Here is a 17,196-nt window from a genome sequence, read left to right as displayed (position 1 = left end):
GAAGAAAGTTGAATTTAGTCTTTTCGGAACTATGACAGCTTTGAAAACAGGCATCACCTTCCGAAACTCAATCTTCTGGTTCCTTGATACCCCTTCGCAACAGTCCATTCGATTTCAAGAGAAGACCCTTCTCCACCCTCGCCACGTGAACCAAGGAGCAAACTCTGGTAGGTCCCAGCGCCCGGAGCCTCAGTTTCCTCGTCAGCTGACCGAGGACGCTCCCCCGCCTGTCAATCTCAGAGGCTCGGGGCGAGGCTCCAACAGGACTGACTGGAGCCACCGCGTCCCATTCAGCCCCACCCCCGGCCTGGCCTCGCGCCGCCGCTCTCCCCCTAGCTCTGGGTCCTTCCTGGCCTCTGCCGCCCTCGGGCCAGGGCTCCCTGAAGTCCAGAGCCTCCCCCGCTCCCCCGGGTCTGGCTGTCAGCTGTCAGGGGGCCGCGGGGCGGCGACCGGAGACGGTACGTGGAGTTTCTTTCAGGCACGGAGCAGTTCCGGCCCGCAGCTCCCCCCGCCCGCCGGGCCTTTGGGCCGCCGCCCGCAGGGGCCGCTCACCCTCCATCATCTCCTGCGACTGCTGCTGCTGCCCCGCGCCGCGTTCCGCCGCCATGTTGGCTGCTCTTCCCCTTTCCGGAATCTGTCGCCTCAGGTTCCTCAACCAATCAGAGATCCCGCCTCAGAGTCGGCCCAGCCAATGGGATTCCGGCGCGGCGGCTCCGGCAGCGGCGCGCCTGCGCGGGCCCAGCTCCTCATGGGAGTTGTAGTTCCTTCATGAGGCCGCGCACCGCGCCTCCCCCGGGGCAGGTAATTTAAGGCAGCGGAGCCGGAGCAGTCTGGAGGCGAGAAACTGGGAAGGAAAGCAGGGGGAGTCGAAGCGGGAAGTACAGAGCCGTGGCTGCCAGCGGACAGAGAGGACGTCGAGGCAGAGTGGAGACACGCCCTGGGCTCGAGGATTGACTTATGTCCCTGTCCCGACCTCGGAGACGTGGAGCGGCCGCGGGCCAGGCGGATCTCTCCGTGGCTGCAAGTTGCGGGCCGGTCCCACGTGCATCCCTGGCCTCTGCGAGCCTCGCTGGCTGCGTCTGTACAATGGGCCGAACGGCAAAAGCAACATTCTCCCGGCGTCCCCGCGCAGATTTTACCCGTGCGAAAGGCCGCCTTCTTTTGACGCTCAGAGCAGCCGGGTAGGTGCGGGGCACTTGCGCTGGTGGGGCCGCCAGGCGGCTGGCCGGTTCCGGGGCTCCAGCTGGGCTCCCCTTGGAAGCCGTTCCCATCCTAGCGCGGACGAGAAGCTGCAGTCTTCGTCCACTCCGCGGAGCCTCCCGGCCCATAAGCGAGCCGCTCCGCGTCCTCCACCTTCAGAAAGACGCTGCCAAGGGGCGAGCTCTGCGCTACTCACCCTTTCTGATCCCGAGACTGGAGGAAACCGGGGGGCGGAGGCGCCCATTCCTTTTGGGTCCTCCGAAGCGCCGTAGGGGGTGTCTGGTGCGTCCCTAGCAACCGTTAGCGCGGGCTTCTGGACTGGGGCTTTCTTAGTCCCGCCCACAAGCACAAGTGGTTGGTCCTTGGAGCTTGTCAATCGGTGCTACTCGCTGTGCGATTGGCCGGTGGCATAGAAGGCGGATGGGCTCCCTTCCGCGGTGTGAAGCCGGCTCGGCGTGACCCTCGCCTGACCCAGGTGAGATCCTGCGCCGGGGAGAGCCGACCGGGCTCCGCTAGTCCCCCAAGGGACGCTGTGGGGCCTGCGCGGCCCTCAGGCGAGCCCGACTCCGGGTCTCCGGCCCCTGCGCCCCTCCGAACCCGCGTCCTTTCCGTGCTGCGGTCGCGGCGGGGTTGCGGCCGTTGGCCTCGGGCCCCGCGCCCCCAGCGTCTTCGGGGCTCCTTCTGTGTAGCCTGCCCGGCGGGAGCCGCCGCCCCGCGCCTCGGTCGCCTCCCTTAGGACTGTGCGCCCTCTTTGCCGCCGCCTACCCTGCGGTGCGGGCTCCAGGAGAACCAGCCCGGACCCCGCCGCGTTCCCGCGCTGGGCGTGCGAGTCCCTGCGGGCTAAGGCGGCGCCGCGCGGTGGGGGCGCTGCCCGCGCTCCTGGTGCCCGCACCCACCGCGACTTGAGCCGTCATCTCCTCTCCACGATCCCAGCGCACGGCGGGGGCCTGCGCTGCGGTCTCGGGGCCTTTCCCGTCCTTACCTTCCGTATCTCGGGACACCTGGCCGGTTCGACGTCGATTTCTCTCTTAGGAGTTCCGTCTCTCCGTCTTTCTGCTGCTGCCTTAATATAAGACTTAGTAATTTCCTGCCTGGTTTACCGTAACCTTTCTCCTGGTTTCCAGCCTTGCCCCGACGCGGGCCCTGGAGAAGTCTTTGTAAAATGCGTATCTGGCCATGTTCCTCCTAAGCACTGAATCCTTAAAAGTCAATTTTTGGGGACAAAATTAAGACTTTTCGGGCAGACGTAGGAAGGTCTGGGCTCATGCTCGGCCTCTGCAGGCCCACGTCCACCTTCTCTTCGGCGTGCCGGGCTGCTGAAAGGCTTCAGCACCTTGCCTGGAAGGGCTCGGCTCTGCAGCTGCCTCCTCCAGGACTCACATCCGTGCTGAGTTCTGCTCCACTGTCCACCTCGTTGGCGTCATCCTGAGACAGCTTCTGCTTTTTCTTGTACGGCTGTGCTGGGAGCAGTGGGAGCCGTTTTCTTCCTAGCTTATGTTCTGGTGGGAGAGAGACGGTAGCTCCTAGAAGTTCTCCGAGATGCTCCCTGCAAAGCTGTCCTCGCTTTCTGTTTGGTCTGAGGTGGGGTCAGTTGTGTCTTCTGGAATCAAAACTAGCAATGGGAATGCGGTTACTCGGTGGCACCGTTAGGTGCTGTCTGCTGGGTTGGGTTCCCGTGTGCTGCTCACAGTGGGTACAAAGGACAGTTCTAAAAATCTGAGCCTGGACTCGCAGGCATTTCTGGTTTGTATTTGAGTCCAAATTTAGTGATCTAAGGTCATATGAAGCCGGCTCTGTTCCCTCCTGAGACCAGGCTGTGGCCGTGGAGTGCACGGGAGGCTGGAGGGGCCGATGCTGCTCAGTGACACGCTGGCCCACGTGGACCTCACGTGCAGGAGGCACAGAGGGAGGCATCTTTCCTGCTGTCTTCCCCACTCCCGCAGGACAAACCTTGCCTGCCCTTACCCTTCCTTTCCATCTCACCTTAGTTACTTTACCAAGAAACTTTTGTAACATTTACAATATGTTCTGAACAGTTATACTCCTTTATTGTTTTATCTTTTGAGACAGGGACTCGCTCTGTCGCCCAGGCTGGAGTGCAGTGGTGCAGTGCCCTCTCACTGCAGGCTCTGCCTCCTGGGCTCAAGCCGTTCTCCCACCTCAGCCTCCCAAGAAGCTGGGACTACCAGTATGTGCCACCACACCTGACTTATTTTTAATTTTATTTATTTATTTATTTTTGTAGAGATGGGGTCTCCCTGTGTTGCCCAGACAATCTACATGGCCTCCCAAATTACTGGGTATATTACTTTTTAAACTAAAGATTTCTAACATTGACATTGCAGTCTGAAGAGCTGTAGTTATTAGGAGTTAAAGTTTTCTAACGTAATGTATTCCGAAGAGTTATATTATTTTTTAAGAAACGAATTAAGGTTTTATAGCAGTTAAATGCATTCTGAAGCTCTAAATAAGTGTCCTGAGCTTTGTCTATAGGTTGGTTGTAAAAGTAGAAAAACTGCCTCACACTATAATCATGTCATTGTTATTTATATTGTAGCAGTAATTAGTGCATTCGGATGCTTAGAGGAGATGTCAGCCTGTGACTAAAGGTCCCATTCAGTGTTGCTGCTTGAAGGAACGCTGCACACTTGAACCCCAAGTTGTTTTTTTTTTTGCCTGATAATTCTTTATTAATTTAAATATAACTGACTACAGCACTAGTTCTGTAACATGACGTAAATTAAAGATCAAAGTCCATGCGTATTGTATCAGAGACTTGGCTTGAAAAATCAGAAATGGCTAAGTATGTTCACAAGGGTAAACCATGCTGTGTGGTGGTTCTAGGTGACGAAGAAAAACAGGGAAGAACAAAGATCTTCAAAGTCTTCTAAGACAGACCTCAAGAACACCACTGAAACTGTTTTCTGGAGTTCTGTGTAAGAATTCATTTCAAAATAACTTAAGGTTTTTATCTTAGGAGTCCGTGGGATCCTCAGCTGGAGAGGGAGGTGGGGCAGGAGGTACTCTGAGGTGGGTCCTGTGAGGGGGAGGGGCTTGTTCCCAATCCAAGAGCGTCTTAGCTTCGTCACTTTTCTGGGTGATTCTCTCTTTTCTGGTGGTCATGATGACTCTGCGCCTGGTCACCTCGGAGGTCAGGTCCTTGTAGGGGAGATTAATGGTGGTGTCCACAGGGCTTTTCTGAGCCATGGCCTTGCACTCAGAGGATTTGAGAAATTTAGGGTTACTGCAGCTTTTAATCCCAGGTCAGTTGGTTAAAATTGACAGCTTTTACGTGTCAACTCATGGATTTGCTAAAAAACGTCCTCATGACATACTCTAGCCTCCCATATATCTGCGGGTTTGCAGAGCCTTTGCCTTCTAGGGTCCTAGGCTGGGTTTGTGTGTAAAATGTCTGAATTTTTGAGTTGTGTCAGTTGATTCATACAAAAGAATAATGGCAATATTAGTCATGAATTGCACCAGCAGGGTGGATGCATTTGAACCCATCACCCAAATTAGGAAATCAGGGGCCTGTGTCCTTGTGCCTCCTCCCCACTTGAGCATCTGCCTGACCCCAGGGAGCCACCTGCCTGAAGTTAGGTTTACCAGACTCTTGTTTCAGAAGTAGTTTAATCACGCAGGGTGTTTCCCTGAACTACTTATTTAGATTGTTTTATAGCAAAGGAATCCTCCTGCCGAGTGTCCTCTGTAACTTGATTTTTTCCACTTGTTATATGGCTAAGATTCACCCTTGTGTGTAGTTCATTTGTTTTCACGGCTGTCAGTCCTAGTATGCACGTGCCAGGATTTAAAATCCGCCTTCTTGCTGATGAGCGTTTGGGTTGCTTCATTTCCTTTTCTCCTCCTTCTCTGCCTCCCTCCCTTTCTTTTCTCCTTTCGTTCTACTTGTCTTTGACTGTCCTGAACATTCTTATGTCTTCTTATCTGTGTGTAAGCATTTCTCTGGAATGTAAATCTAAGTGGAAAGTGCTGTATCCATATAGACAAATGCTTGACGGAATTGCTTTCTAAAGAGCTTATAATAATGTAGTAAGAGTTCCTGTTGCTCCAAATCCATTTTGACATTCAGTATTATTAGATTCTTAATTTCTGCTGACTTTGTAGGTATAACATCATCATGATTAGGATTTTGTCTCCTGTGAAACACTTGTTCCTATTTCTTGTCATTTTTCTGTTGGACCATGTGTCTTTTAAAAATGTTTAAACTTTAAATAGTTGATTTTTTTTTTTTTTTTGAGACTGAGTCTCGCTCTGTTGCCCAGGCTGGAGTGCAATGGTGTGATCTTGGCTCACTGCAACCTCCACCTCCCGGGTTCAAGCGATTGTCCTGCCTCAGCCTCCTGAGTAGCTGGGACTACAGGCACACGCCACCATGTCTGACTACTAATTTTTGTATTTTTAGTAGAGATGGAGTTTCACCATGTTGTCCTGGATGGTCTCCATCTCCTGACCTCATGATCCACCCGCCTTGGACTCCCAAAGGGTTGGGGTTACAGGGCATGAGCCACCACGCCTGGCCTAAACCGTTGATCTTTTAAAACTATTCTGGATATTCTCTGTTGGTTATGTATGTGGCAAATATCTTCTAAATTGTGGCTCATTCTTTCATTTTCTTTAGGGTATTCTTTGTGAACCTTTGCTCTCAATTTTAATGTTACATTTATTAATCTTTTTTTATAACTAGAGTTTTCTGTGCCTTGTTTAAGAAAACTTTCCCTACCCTAAAGTCTTACAGATAGTCTCTTTTCTTCTAAAATATGAGTGATTTTATTTTGTATGTTTTTTATTAGGTTTGACAGGGTCTCGCTTTGTTGCCTGCGTTGGCCTCGATCTCCTGGGCTCGAGCAATTCTGCCTTAGCTTCTAGAGTGGCTGGGACTACAGGCGCAGGCCACAAGGCCTGTCCGGCTTAAAGTTTAGTGTTTTGACTTCCACAGATCAGGTCTTTTATGCCCTGGGCAACATAGTGAGACCTCATGTCCTAGTTAAAAAAAAAAAAAAAAAATGGCCACATGAAGACACATACACACAGGGAGAAGCTCTGTGATGGCGAAGGTAGAGATTGGAGTGACACAGACACAAGCCAAGAACACCAAAGATGGCCAGTTAGCCACCAGATGCTGGGATAAGGCAAGGAGGGGGCACTCCTTGGAGTTCCATACTGGAAGAGGTGGTGTTAGGAGGGCCAGCCCCCCTTTCCTTTCCACCCGGGCCTGCCCTGTCTTGGAAGGGCCTCACGTGGGCATCCTGCAGGCTTGTCCAAGCTCGCTGTTCCTGGAAGGCTTCTCCTCAGCCAGGTCACCAGTCTAGGTGTGAGAGGATCTGGGTGGGAAGAGGCTGGGGTGGGCCTTAGAAGTGGGCACGAGGCCCTTTGGTCGGGAACTCTGGGGTTCTGGATAACCAGAATGTGGTCTAGAAGAGGGGATATGGGATCTCGGGAGCTTGCCTTGGACCCAGGGTCTCCTCATTTCGTGGGGGAAACTCCAGTCATGTTTCTGGTATTGGCCAGAACCTCCTCTTGGTGTTTATCTAAAATCTGGATGACCGGGTGGGGGCCTTGCTTCCTTCCAGTAGAGGAGGTCTTCTTGCTTAAGGGCTCTTTCTGTTGAGTTTGGCCGTGAGGACAGGGTATTGGTAAATGTGTACCTGAGTTTCAAGTGCTTGCCAATGTGCAGGATGGAACTCTCCAGTATCTCCACTCTGCAGAGTGGTCACCTGAATGTATACATGTGACAAGATTGCATAGAACACATGCTCATTCACACGCATGCACACACACACGTGCAGGTAAATGCCGTGAAATCTGGACGAGGATGATGGATGGTATCAAATCAGTTTCCTGGCTGCGACACTCTCCCGTGAGATGTCACCACGAGAGGAAACTCGGTGAAGAGTATGTGAGATTTCCCTGTATTTCCACCCTGACTCAGCATTTGAATCACATAGAAGAGAAAAGCTAAAAATACAAATCTCCGGTGCCAGGCCTGTCTCTAGGAGATGTGACCTCTTGGCCACGGCCCCCGTGACCTCGGTTCTTGGCAGCGCCCAGGTGATTCTGTGTGCAGCTGGTGGGATGGTCGGGACTCACTGTTTAGGGGAAAGCTGCGGCCGTGGGAGCTGTGCAGCCCCCACATGCCGATGGTTCATCTTGACCTGGGAGTATTTCCGGCTGCTGTGTACCGGTAGCCCCTGCTTCCCGCGTGGCTCCTTCCCCCGTTCTTTGTTTTCCCCCTCTCTCCTCTGTCTTTCCCGTATCTTCCTATGGATTTTTCTCTTTAAGAGCTTTTAGCACCACTCTGGGTGGACCGTTCTCCCGTCGCAGGTTCTGACCCGGGATGGCAGTCGGTTATGTTTGTCTTTCGGGACCGAGCTTAACTCAGCATTATGAATTAGTTGGTTAAACTGTCTTTATGTTCTTGCATTGCTGATGCTCATCAGGTTCACGTTGTTTTCTAGTTGTTGCTAGAGGTGGAAGCTTGGCGATTTGCCTCCCTTCTTCCCATGGAGGACGGAGGCGCAACAGCCTTTGAAGAGGACCAGAGATGCCTCTCCCAGAGCCTCCCCTTGCCAGTGCCAGCAGAGGGCCCAGCTGCTCAGACCACTGCTGAGCCCAGCAAGTCGTTTTCCTCAGCCCACAGACACCTGAGCAGAAGGAATGGGCTTTCCAGACTCTGCCAGAGCAGGATGGCGCTCTCCGGTAATGACCTTCGACATTTCAGGCCTTAGTGTGGAAATACAGAGTTTCTGTGTTCTCATGGAAACCTCTCACCAGTGATTAAAGTCGCTTACTCTGTTTCTGCAGAGAGAAAGTTCCCCGTTTAGGTGCTTGGCTCGTGCTGGCAGATGACTCCGGCATGACCCTTCCTGCTGCTTTTATTCTGCTGGGATTCCCAGGCAACTGGTACTCCTTTTCAGGCAGCAGGTGGAACTCACCTTCACATTTCAGGGTCAAGTTACAGCAAAATGTTATTTCTTACTTCAGAGTGTGTGAGAACACCTTTCTAGGCTAGACTGTTTTACTAGGAAATGCGGCTTTGCTCATGCATTTACTGAGCTAAGTGCAGTTTAGCTCAGTAATATTTAATGACTCACTGCTGCACGTCTAGGCTTTCCGCTTGGACACAGGCAAATAAGACAGGGTGCCTCCCCACCACCACACGACAAGCACATGGCTGCTGACTTCACGAGGTAGGTGGACGTGGGCTGAGAGGTGTGGGGCAGCAATTTCTCCAAGACTCTGTTGCCTCCTATGTCCAGGCACCTCAGCTTTCTTACCCATGCTGAAGAAGAAAGCATCACTTGTCTTTGAGGGGCTCCTTGTCCAATGAAGGCAGCTGGGGAGACAGCAAGCTGTGTGTTCAAAGCTGGGGTAGGCCTGGAAAAGGGGAAGTGCTTTGGGATGACAGAGATGGGCACAGAGGTGCAGGAAATGGTACCCGGGGTCTGGTCTCCAGGCCGAGGAGCACTTTGACACTGGAGGAGGAGAGTGTCAGAGCTGAGCTTGTGCACTGGGGTGTGTGAGGGCATAGAGAGGAGGGCCCTGTAGGGAGTACCTGGGATCCTGCAGGGAGGCTGGGCTGGGAGGTGCCCAGCGCCCTCAGGAGTGGGCTTCACCCGGGTGCTGATCAGGAGCATTCTCAGTGAGTGTTGACAGGTGAGTTCCTTTTTTGGAGCATCATTCTGGTGGCTGCATGAAGAGCGGGGGTGGGAGCCGGAGGCACAAGCCTTGAGATGTGAGGAGGAGCTGCGCTTGGTGACCGCTGTCCAGGAAGAGGAGGGGCGAGAGAGTGGCTGGATAGCCGTGTGGTTTCCAGCCTCTGAGAATGGTCAGCGTAGGGCCACTCATTGAGAAAGTCAGGGGTCCTGGATGAAGGACATGGAGGGGAGGGGAAACGGAAGGGCCAGGTCTTGCGTGCTTGGTTTTGAGCACGGGAAGAATGCAGCTGGCGTCTCCTGAGGTGGGAAGAGGGCGAGTGGGCCTTGGGAGCCCTGGGGAGGGGTCCAGGCTGGAGGTATGAGTGTGGAAGTCATGATGCATTTCTAGTTTAGATGAGTTTAAAGCTACACTGAGTGGGTGAGATGGAGCCAGGGTCACTGAGAGGTGAGAGGGTGGGAGGTGGGGGAGCCCAGGTGCCCGGGGAGGGTGGTGAGGGAGGAGGGAGAGGCCTGAGGAGTCACTGTGGGGCCGAGTGTTTTGGGAGCCATTGGCGGTGTTGCTGGGAGCAGGTTGGAGTGGTGGGACGTGAAGCCGGCAGGCCAGTGAGAACACTGCATAAGGAGCTCCTCAGTCGCAGGTCGCTTCCAAGGAGTGAGTGACAGGCAGCTGCCGGAGGGGCCGTGGGGTCTTGGAATGACTTATAGAGGACAGAAAGGGGGAAGGAAGGGACCTTCGAGTATGGTTAAACTTTTTTGTTTTTTGAGATAAGATCTCGCTCTGTTGCCCAGGCTGGAGTGCAGTGGTGCAATCATAACTCACTACAGTCTTAAACTCTTGGGCTGTGGTGATCCTCCTGCCTCAGCCTCCTGAGTAGATAGGACTACAGATGCACACCACCATGCCCAACTAATTTTAAAATTTTATTTTTAGTAGAGGTGGGTTCTCCCTATATTGCCCAGGCTGATCTTGAACTCCTGAACTCAAGCAACCTTCCTGCCTCAGCCTCCCAAAGAGCTGGGATCCCAGACATGCCTGGCTTTCAGTGTAATTTAGACACAGAAGTGTTGATCTTGTACTGTTTGTGCTTCCGAGCGGAGCTGGTGGTTGCCTGCGTGGATTCTGGGGACCATGTTCAGACACGTGGTGTGAGTGTGCACTAGCTGTGCAGATGGACTTCATCCTGGGATCTTTTTGCAGGAGTTGAGGGTAAGGGCTGTATGCTTGGCCTGTTTCAGAAGTGACTCTGGCAGCTGTGTGAAGTTTACAGCTTTGCTTCTCTTCTCTTTCCAGAAGACAGATGGAGCTCCTACTGTCTGTCATCACTGGCTGCACAAAATATCTGTACAAGCAAACTGCACTGCCCTGCTGCCCCCGAGCACACGGACCCAGCCGGGCCCCGGGCCAGTGTGTCCTGCTGCTCCCTGCTGCGGGGACTGTCCTCAGGGTGGTCCTCACCCCTGCTTCCGGCCCCCGTGTGCAACCCTAACAAGGCCATCTTCACTGTGGATGCCAAGACCACAGAGGTATTTGCTTCTGTTTTAGATCCAGCTGTATAGATGTGGATTTGGGGTTTGTGCCTTAAACCTGGAATGTGTGTGTTTTAATGCAATTAGAAAAATACTGGGGGCTGGGCGAGGTGGCTCACGCCTGTAAGCCCAGCCCTTTGGGAGGCCAAGGCGGGTGGGTCATGAGGTCAGGAGATCGAGACCATCTTGGCTAACACTGTGAAACCCCGTCTCCACTAAAAAATGCAATAAATTAGCCAGACATGGCAGTGTGCGCCTGTGGTCCCAGCTACTTAGGAGGCTGAAGCCAGAGAATCGCTTGAACCCAGGAGGCAGAGGTTGCAGTGAGCCGAGATGGCGCCTCTATACTCCAGCCTGGGTGACAGAGCGAGACTGTGTCTCAAAAAAAAAAAGAAAAATATTTGGGCTGTTTGGGAGGTGGGAGGATTGTTTGAACCCGGGAGTTCAAAACCAGCCTGGGCAACATAGCAAGATCCCATCTCTACAGAGAAATTAGCCAGGGGTGGTGGAACACACCTGTAGTTCCAGCTACCTAGGAGGCTGAGGCAGGAGGATCGCTTGAGCCCAGGAGTTCCAGGCTGCAGTGAGCTATGATTGTGCCACTGCACTCCAGCCTGGGCACCAGAGTGAGACCTTGTCTGTCAGGAAAAGGCTGGCTTCTGTGTGGTCCTCCTGTGTGCCTGGCTGTTCTCGGCAGCTGGTGGAGCTGCTGGTGATGTCTACATCCTTGCTCTTCTTCGTAACTCCTCAGATCCTGGTTGCCAATGACAAAGCTTGCAGGCTCCTGGGGTACAGCAGCCAGGATCTGATTGGCCAGAAGCTCACACAGTTCTTTCTGAGGTCAGATTCCGACGTGGTTGAGGCCCTCAGCGAGGAGCACGTGGAGGCTGACGGCCACGCCGCAGTGGTGTTCGGCACGGTGGTGAGTGGGTGCGGGTGCAGCACTTGGTCAGGCCTCAAGACGGCAGCCCACAGCAGGAAGAGCTCAGCGTTCCCCACCGGAGCTCTGCTGGGTGGCCACCTCAGCTTCTTCAGCTGCAAATGTCATCCCAGGGGCCGTTTCCCTGCTTCAGCTGCGGTGGTGGGGGGCCCTTAAAAGCGAATCATCGTGGGAATGGACCCTGTGGCTGTGGCTGGCTCCCGGGGGGCGTTGTGGGGTGGCCCCTGCTGTGTTTGAGGGCTGTAGCTTCACTAGCCTTTTGCAGTCCTTCCGGGCCCTACGTCGGATTCTCAAGAGTGGACGGTTTTCCTGTCTATTGATGTTTACATCACCATGTATACATTCCGTTTGGGTTTGTCGGAGCGGGCAGGGGCTGGGCCTGAAAGCATCTCCCTAGACAGCGTTGACTCTCTCCCCTGTGCCGTGTGTCCTACCTGGACGTTGCCAGGTGAGCTGAGTTGGATGTGGAGGACCAAGCCCAAGGCATGGAGAAAGCTTAGGACCAACTGTATCCGAAATCTGCTGGTTCAAGAAATTGACTACTAAGAAGAAAAAATTAAGATATTCACCATGTGTTGGTGTCTCTTTCTTTAAGAAATAACAGATACTGCTTTTTTCACCTTGCAATATTACTGTGAGCCTGAGAATGAAATCTACTCCGTTGATAAAACTTTCACTTGGAGGTTGTAATGTTTAGTGTCAGAAATCGTGTTTCTGTTTGGTAAATTTCTGAAATGAAAGGCAGGTAAGCAGATGTTGAAAACGTTGCAGTGCCTGGAGTTTGGAAGGGCCTCCTGGAAGTAGGTTCCCCATCCAGACTGGCCTTCTGGGTCCACGGCACGCAGGTGTGACCCTCCGTTTCCACAGGTGGATGTCGTCAGCCGCAGCGGGGAGAAGATTCCGGTGTCTGTGTGGATGAAGAAGATGCGGCAGGAGCGCCGCCTGTGCTGCGTGGTGGTCCTGGAGCCTGTGGAGAGGGTCTCCACCTGGGTGGCTTTCCAGAGCGACGTGAGTGTGCAGCTTTGCCTCAGGTCTCACGGACGCTGGAGCCAGTGTCTTTTTCCTCCTTGGCAAGCGCTGTGTCCATCCCGTTCCTTTGGGAAGAAAGAGAATGAGGAGCCTGCAGGGTCTGCCCGGTGCTGCCCTCACTGATTGTGTGCACTTGGGCAGGGAAGGAACCTCTCATGCTTCAGTTCCTCACCTGTAAACTGGGGCATAATCATAACTCCTCATGAGATTGTTTCGACATTTAAGTGAGATAATGTATGTAAAACCCCCAGAATAGTCTGGCATTAGGGACAGCCCTCATATGTGAACTGGGATATCATTAATGAGCCTGTGGTATGGGCCAGGCTCCTGAAGAACAAGAAAGCCCACAATATAGATACATCTCTGGTAGAAGGAGAAAGATGATGTTCTTACCAAATTTACGTGTCTATGTCTCTTGCACTTCCGATGGAGAAGTCACGTTAGCTGTCTTGCTTTTGGCTTGACGGTTTTGAAGCTTAGTGATATTTGGAGCTGAAGTGCAAGGAGCTTTTACAGTAAGCACTGGGCTTTTCCTCCAGGGGACCATCACGTCGTGTGACAGTCTCTTTGCCCATCTTCACGGGTTCGTGTCTGGGGAGGACGTGGCTGGGCAGCGCATCACAGACCTGATCCCTTCTGTGCAGCTCCCTCCTTCTGGCCAGCACATCCCAAAGGTAGGGCTCCTGACCTCTCGCACCATGGGGTGGGGTCGAGTTCTTGGCTCCGAAGCCGTAACTGGAGATGAAAACAGAGGGTTCCCGAAGACAGGAGTGGCTTTGGGGTGGGGCGTGCTCAGTCTTCAGCTCTCTGCGCTGAGGCCTTGACCAAGGGCTGGAGCCTATGTGGTCCCCCACTGACCACTTGTCCCCTGAGTCTTCCCCTGGAGCCTGCTGGGGGCATGCGCTGGGGTCTCTCTTTAGGGAGCACTGGCTGATTATAGGGTTCCCCTCAAAGCGGGACGGCCTCATCAGTCGGTTGGGGGCTGGAGGAGCGGTGTTGGAAGGCATTGGAGGTTGGGGAATGATCTGAGGCTCTGGTAGTCAACCGGATCCTCCAGGTTCCCCGTGTCCCACCTAGTGTGTGGCTTTCACACAGGACCCCATTGCTTGCATTAAACTGATATCACACCCCAAGAGCCTGCAGGTTTTGGCCGAAATCGGCTCTGGTGCTGCAAGAAATAGGAGATCTTTTCGGGACATCCACAGGAACGCCCCACTTTTCTGGCTTGCCTTAAACTAAGAACTTCACCCTGTGAGCCTGTCATTTGCTATTTTAAGCTTCCCAGCTCGGTTGGAAGCCCTGCTGCCCCCACGTCCATTCTCTGTGTCCTTCGCTCTAAAGCAGTAGCCACTTGGGCCTTGGAGTTGGCAGGAGCATCAGCCAGTGCCACCACTCTGGGCGGCTGCTGGGTGGTATCTGCTGAGTCTGAGCAGAAGCAAACCTCTAACCCATCCGAGGCAATGTGTTCAAAGGAATGTGCACTGGAAAACACGCATGAGTGTGTTCTCAGCAGCAGCTCTGTTCCTTGTAGCCCCAAGCTGGAGCCACCGAACACCCTGCAGCAGCAAATCGAGACGAACTCTGTGAGCCCTGGAAAGGGGACCCTGCGTCCGGCTTGTTCCTTGGCCGGCTCACTGGGACCTGGGGCCACCTAGGTTTGGGAGAACTGGGTCAGGGCCTGGGCTTGCCACAGGGAGCCTGGGGTCTTGAGTTCTGACCTTGACGGGGGCAGTGCTATGTTGAGGACAGGGTGGATGAGCTGCCATGCCATGGCCCCTCCAGTTCTCCCATTTTACAGGGTGAGCCCTTAAACAAGGGCAGACACACAGGCTGGGGTCTAGTTTGTCGTCTTGTAACCATAAAGGGAAGAAACTCAAACATTTTTGGTGGCCAGGTGCGGTGGCTCATGCCTGTAATCCCGGCACTTTGGGAGGCCGAGACGGGTGAATCACAAGGTCAAAAGATCAAGACCATTGTGGCCAGCATGGCGAAATGCCATCTCTACTAAAAATACAAAAATTAGCTGGGCATGGTGGCATGCACCTATAGTCCCAGCTACTTGGGAGGCTGAGACAGGAGAATCGCTTGAACCCTGCAGGTGGAGGTTGCAGTGAGCTGAGATCTCGCCACTACATTACAACCTGGCAACAGAGAAAGGCTCCGTCTCAAAAAACAAAAATTTTTTTTTGTTTTGGGCTGGGTGTGGTGGCTCATGCCTATAATCCCAGCACTTTGGGGAGCTGAGGTGGATGGATCAGGAAGTCAGGAGTTTGAGACCAGCCTGGCCAACAAGGTGAAACCCCCTTGCTACTAAAAATACAAAAACTAGCTGGGCATGGTGGTGGGCACCTGCAATCCCAGCTATTCGGGAGGCTGAGGCAGGAGAATCACTTGAACCTGGAGGTGGAGGTTGCAGTGAGCCAAGATGGTGCCACTGCACTCCAACCTGGGCCACAGAGCAAGATTCCTTCACAAACAAACAAATCTTTGGTTTGGAGTGCTGTATTCATCAGGTCTTAGTTGGGAACCTAGTACACTCCAAGTACTTAAAGCAGAGGCAGTGCAGTGAAAGGGTCTGGTTGTATGGGTGACGGGGAGCTGAGAAGGCGACAGCGGAAACCACTGCCCTGCTAGGTGGGAGGGACGAGGATGGAGGGAGGGGCTGGGCCACCCACAGAGGTGGATGCTTGGACATTGCCCAAGCCTGAGCTGGGCGGGAGAATACATCCACAGATGTGCAGCTGGTGGGGTGCAGCCTGTGGACCCAGTACCCTGGGGCCAGAGCAAGGATGGCACTGTTGCCAGCGGCATGGCTGAGCCCCGAGCTTGAGCCCCACGGTCCTACCTCCCTCCCTGCTGGTGCCTGGCCCCCTCATTAGGGATGTCTCAATTGCCCTGGGGCCACTGTGCCTGGGGTGGCTCTGGACAGTGAGTCCTCCCCACCCACAGAAGGGCTCCTCTCTGGGCAAGCTGGGGCCAGGAGGAGAAGAAGGCAGAGCAGTGTGGGTGTGAGATGTCCTGGGGACTTTCCCTGATGACATGGGTAGAAGTTGGGTCCGAAGCAGCACAGACTCTGCTCTGGCCACGTGAAACACGGCTTGAGCTGAACGATGAGCCTTTCTTTCAGAATCTCAAGATTCAGAGGTCTGTTGGAAGAGCCAGGGATGGCACCACCTTCCCTCTGAGCTTAAAACTGAAATCCGAACCCAGCAGCGAGGAGGTGGCCCCCTCGAGGGACTACTGGGCGTCTGTCTGGGTGTTCTGCACCATCAGCGGCCTCATCACCCTCCTGCCGGACGGGACCATCCACGGCATCAACCACAGCTTCGCGCTGACGCTGTTTGGTTACGGAAAGGGCGAGCTCCTGGGCAAGGTGGGTTTGCCCTGGCGCCGGGCTCCCCGTTCCCTCGGAGGAGGCTGCTGCTCCTGGGCAAGGTGGGTTTTCCCTGGCGCTGGGCTCCCCGTTCCCTCGGAGGAGGCTGCTGCTCCTGGGCAAGGTGGGTTTGCCCTGGTGCTGGGCTCTCCGTTCCCTCAGAGGAGGCTGCTGCTCCTGGGCAAGGTGGGTTTGCCCTGGCGCTGGGCTCCCCGTTCCCTCGGAGGAGGCTGCTGCTCCTGGGCAAGGTGGGTTTGCCCTGGCGCCGGGCTCCCCGTTCCCTCGGAGGAGGCTGCTGCTCCTGGGCAAGGTGGGTTTTCCCTGGCGCTGGGCTCCCCGTTCCCTCGGAGGAGGCTGCTGCTCCTGGGCAAGGTGGGTTTTCCCTGGCGCCGGGCTCCCCGTTCCCTCGGAGGAGGCTGCTGCTCCTGGGCAAGGTGGGTTTGCCCTGGCGCTGGGCTCCCCGTTCCCTCGGAGGAGGCTGCTGTGCTCTGCAGCGCTGGCGTGCGTGTTACAGGCCTCGCGCCCGGTGAGCTCTCCACCTCGCTGCTTTACTCAGGAGGGACCTGGGGCCCAGGGAGGAAGGTCCCTGCTCATAGCCAGCAAGCTCCTTCCTCTCCACCCGACCCCAGCAACCACCATCAGTGGGAGGGAGAGGAGCGCTGTGCCTGGAAGCCCTGAGAGATCTGGTCTGACTGATGGACCGGAGCTTAAGACACAACTGCAGGGGTTCATTTCTCACCATACTAGAAATACTAAAAAGTAGCTAAGCTAAATTGTAGTTAAGTTCGATTTAAGTTAATTACAAAGCAGTTAGCATTATTCCTGGTTCCCACAGGAGCTGAGGGCGTTGTGCCCTTGCAGGGATTTTTGGAGGCATGGATGCGTGTGCCCTCTGTGAGGTTAGAGTGGGTTCCGGCATTACGGCTATGGGCAGTGTCCCGGTGCAGGGGCACACACAGGCTCAGAGAAAGTACCTGTCAGAGCAGCTCGAGGCCTCTCCTGACCCTGACGGATGAACCCGCAGGGACTGGCTCTCCTTGTGTTCATTTCTCCCCCAGGGGGACGGTCCAGTGGGTCAGTGTGGATCCTCCAGGTTCTGAAGTGTCCCCGCTTTGTTTTCTAGAATATCACTTTCCTGATTCCTGGTTTCTACAGCTACATGGACCTTGCATACGACAGCTCATTACAGCTACCAGACCTGGCCAGCTGCCTGGACGTCAGTGACAAGAGCGGGTGTGGGGAGACAATCTCGGATCCGTGGCAGGGCCAGGACCTGGCTGAGGGTTCCCAGGGTGAGACATGTCCTCCTCCTGAAGGTGCCTATGGGCTGCTCAGCCCCAGACGGCCCCCTGTTTCTGAGACAGGGCTGGGGCGAGTAGGAGCTGTTCCCCTCCAGTGTCTCAGGGGTGGGGTGGGGCCAGAGTTGGGGTGACTGTTTGCTGGTTTGATGT

General features: G+C 54.4%; 3 protein-coding genes across 8 annotated transcripts in view; 1 reads left to right on the top strand and 2 right to left on the bottom strand.

Annotated features, from left to right (window-relative positions):
- PPP1R7 (protein phosphatase 1 regulatory subunit 7) overlaps positions 1-1,426 on the bottom strand; it is a 30,710-nt gene extending 29,284 nt beyond the window's left edge. For both annotated transcript variants that reach the window (XM_012465067.3, XM_012465069.2), the window contains exon 1: positions 553-1,426. In XM_012465067.3, coding sequence (XP_012320490.2) covers positions 553-607 — 55 coding nt within the window. In that variant the 5' untranslated portion in view covers positions 608-1,426. The remainder of the gene's footprint in view (positions 1-552) is intronic.
- The window catches only part of PASK (PAS domain containing serine/threonine kinase), a 48,260-nt gene continuing 31,872 nt past the window's right edge, over positions 809-17,196 (top strand). For 2 of the 5 annotated variants that reach the window (XM_064383435.1, XM_064383436.1), the window contains exons 1-8: positions 1,525-1,675; positions 7,677-7,917; positions 10,168-10,400; positions 11,155-11,325; positions 12,211-12,351; positions 12,912-13,046; positions 15,500-15,745; positions 16,869-17,037. In XM_064383435.1, coding sequence (XP_064239505.1) covers positions 7,722-7,917; positions 10,168-10,400; positions 11,155-11,325; positions 12,211-12,351; positions 12,912-13,046; positions 15,500-15,745; positions 16,869-17,037 — 1,291 coding nt within the window. In that variant the 5' untranslated portion in view covers positions 1,525-1,675; positions 7,677-7,721. Of the gene's footprint in view, positions 1,182-1,524; positions 1,676-4,044; positions 4,137-7,676; positions 7,918-10,167; positions 10,401-11,154; positions 11,326-12,210; positions 12,352-12,911; positions 13,047-15,499; positions 15,746-16,868; positions 17,038-17,196 lie in introns of those variants that run through there. The other 3 variants (XM_064383433.1, XM_064383434.1, XM_021665050.2) reach the window with 3 other exon arrangements.
- LOC135277376 (myocilin opposite strand protein-like) lies at positions 4,174-4,407 on the bottom strand. The gene has a single exon (XM_064383372.1). The coding sequence runs from the start codon at positions 4,405-4,407 to the stop codon at positions 4,174-4,176; it is 234 nt and encodes a 77-aa protein (XP_064239442.1).

The sequence above is a fragment of the Aotus nancymaae genome, unplaced genomic scaffold, assembly GCF_030222135.1.
Source record: "Aotus nancymaae isolate 86718 unplaced genomic scaffold, 86718_ANA_hifiasm-v0.15.2.pri h1tg000031l, whole genome shotgun sequence".
Classification (NCBI taxonomy): Eukaryota; Metazoa; Chordata; class Mammalia; order Primates; family Aotidae; genus Aotus; species Aotus nancymaae.
This window is presented reverse-complemented; position numbering and strand designations above follow the sequence as displayed.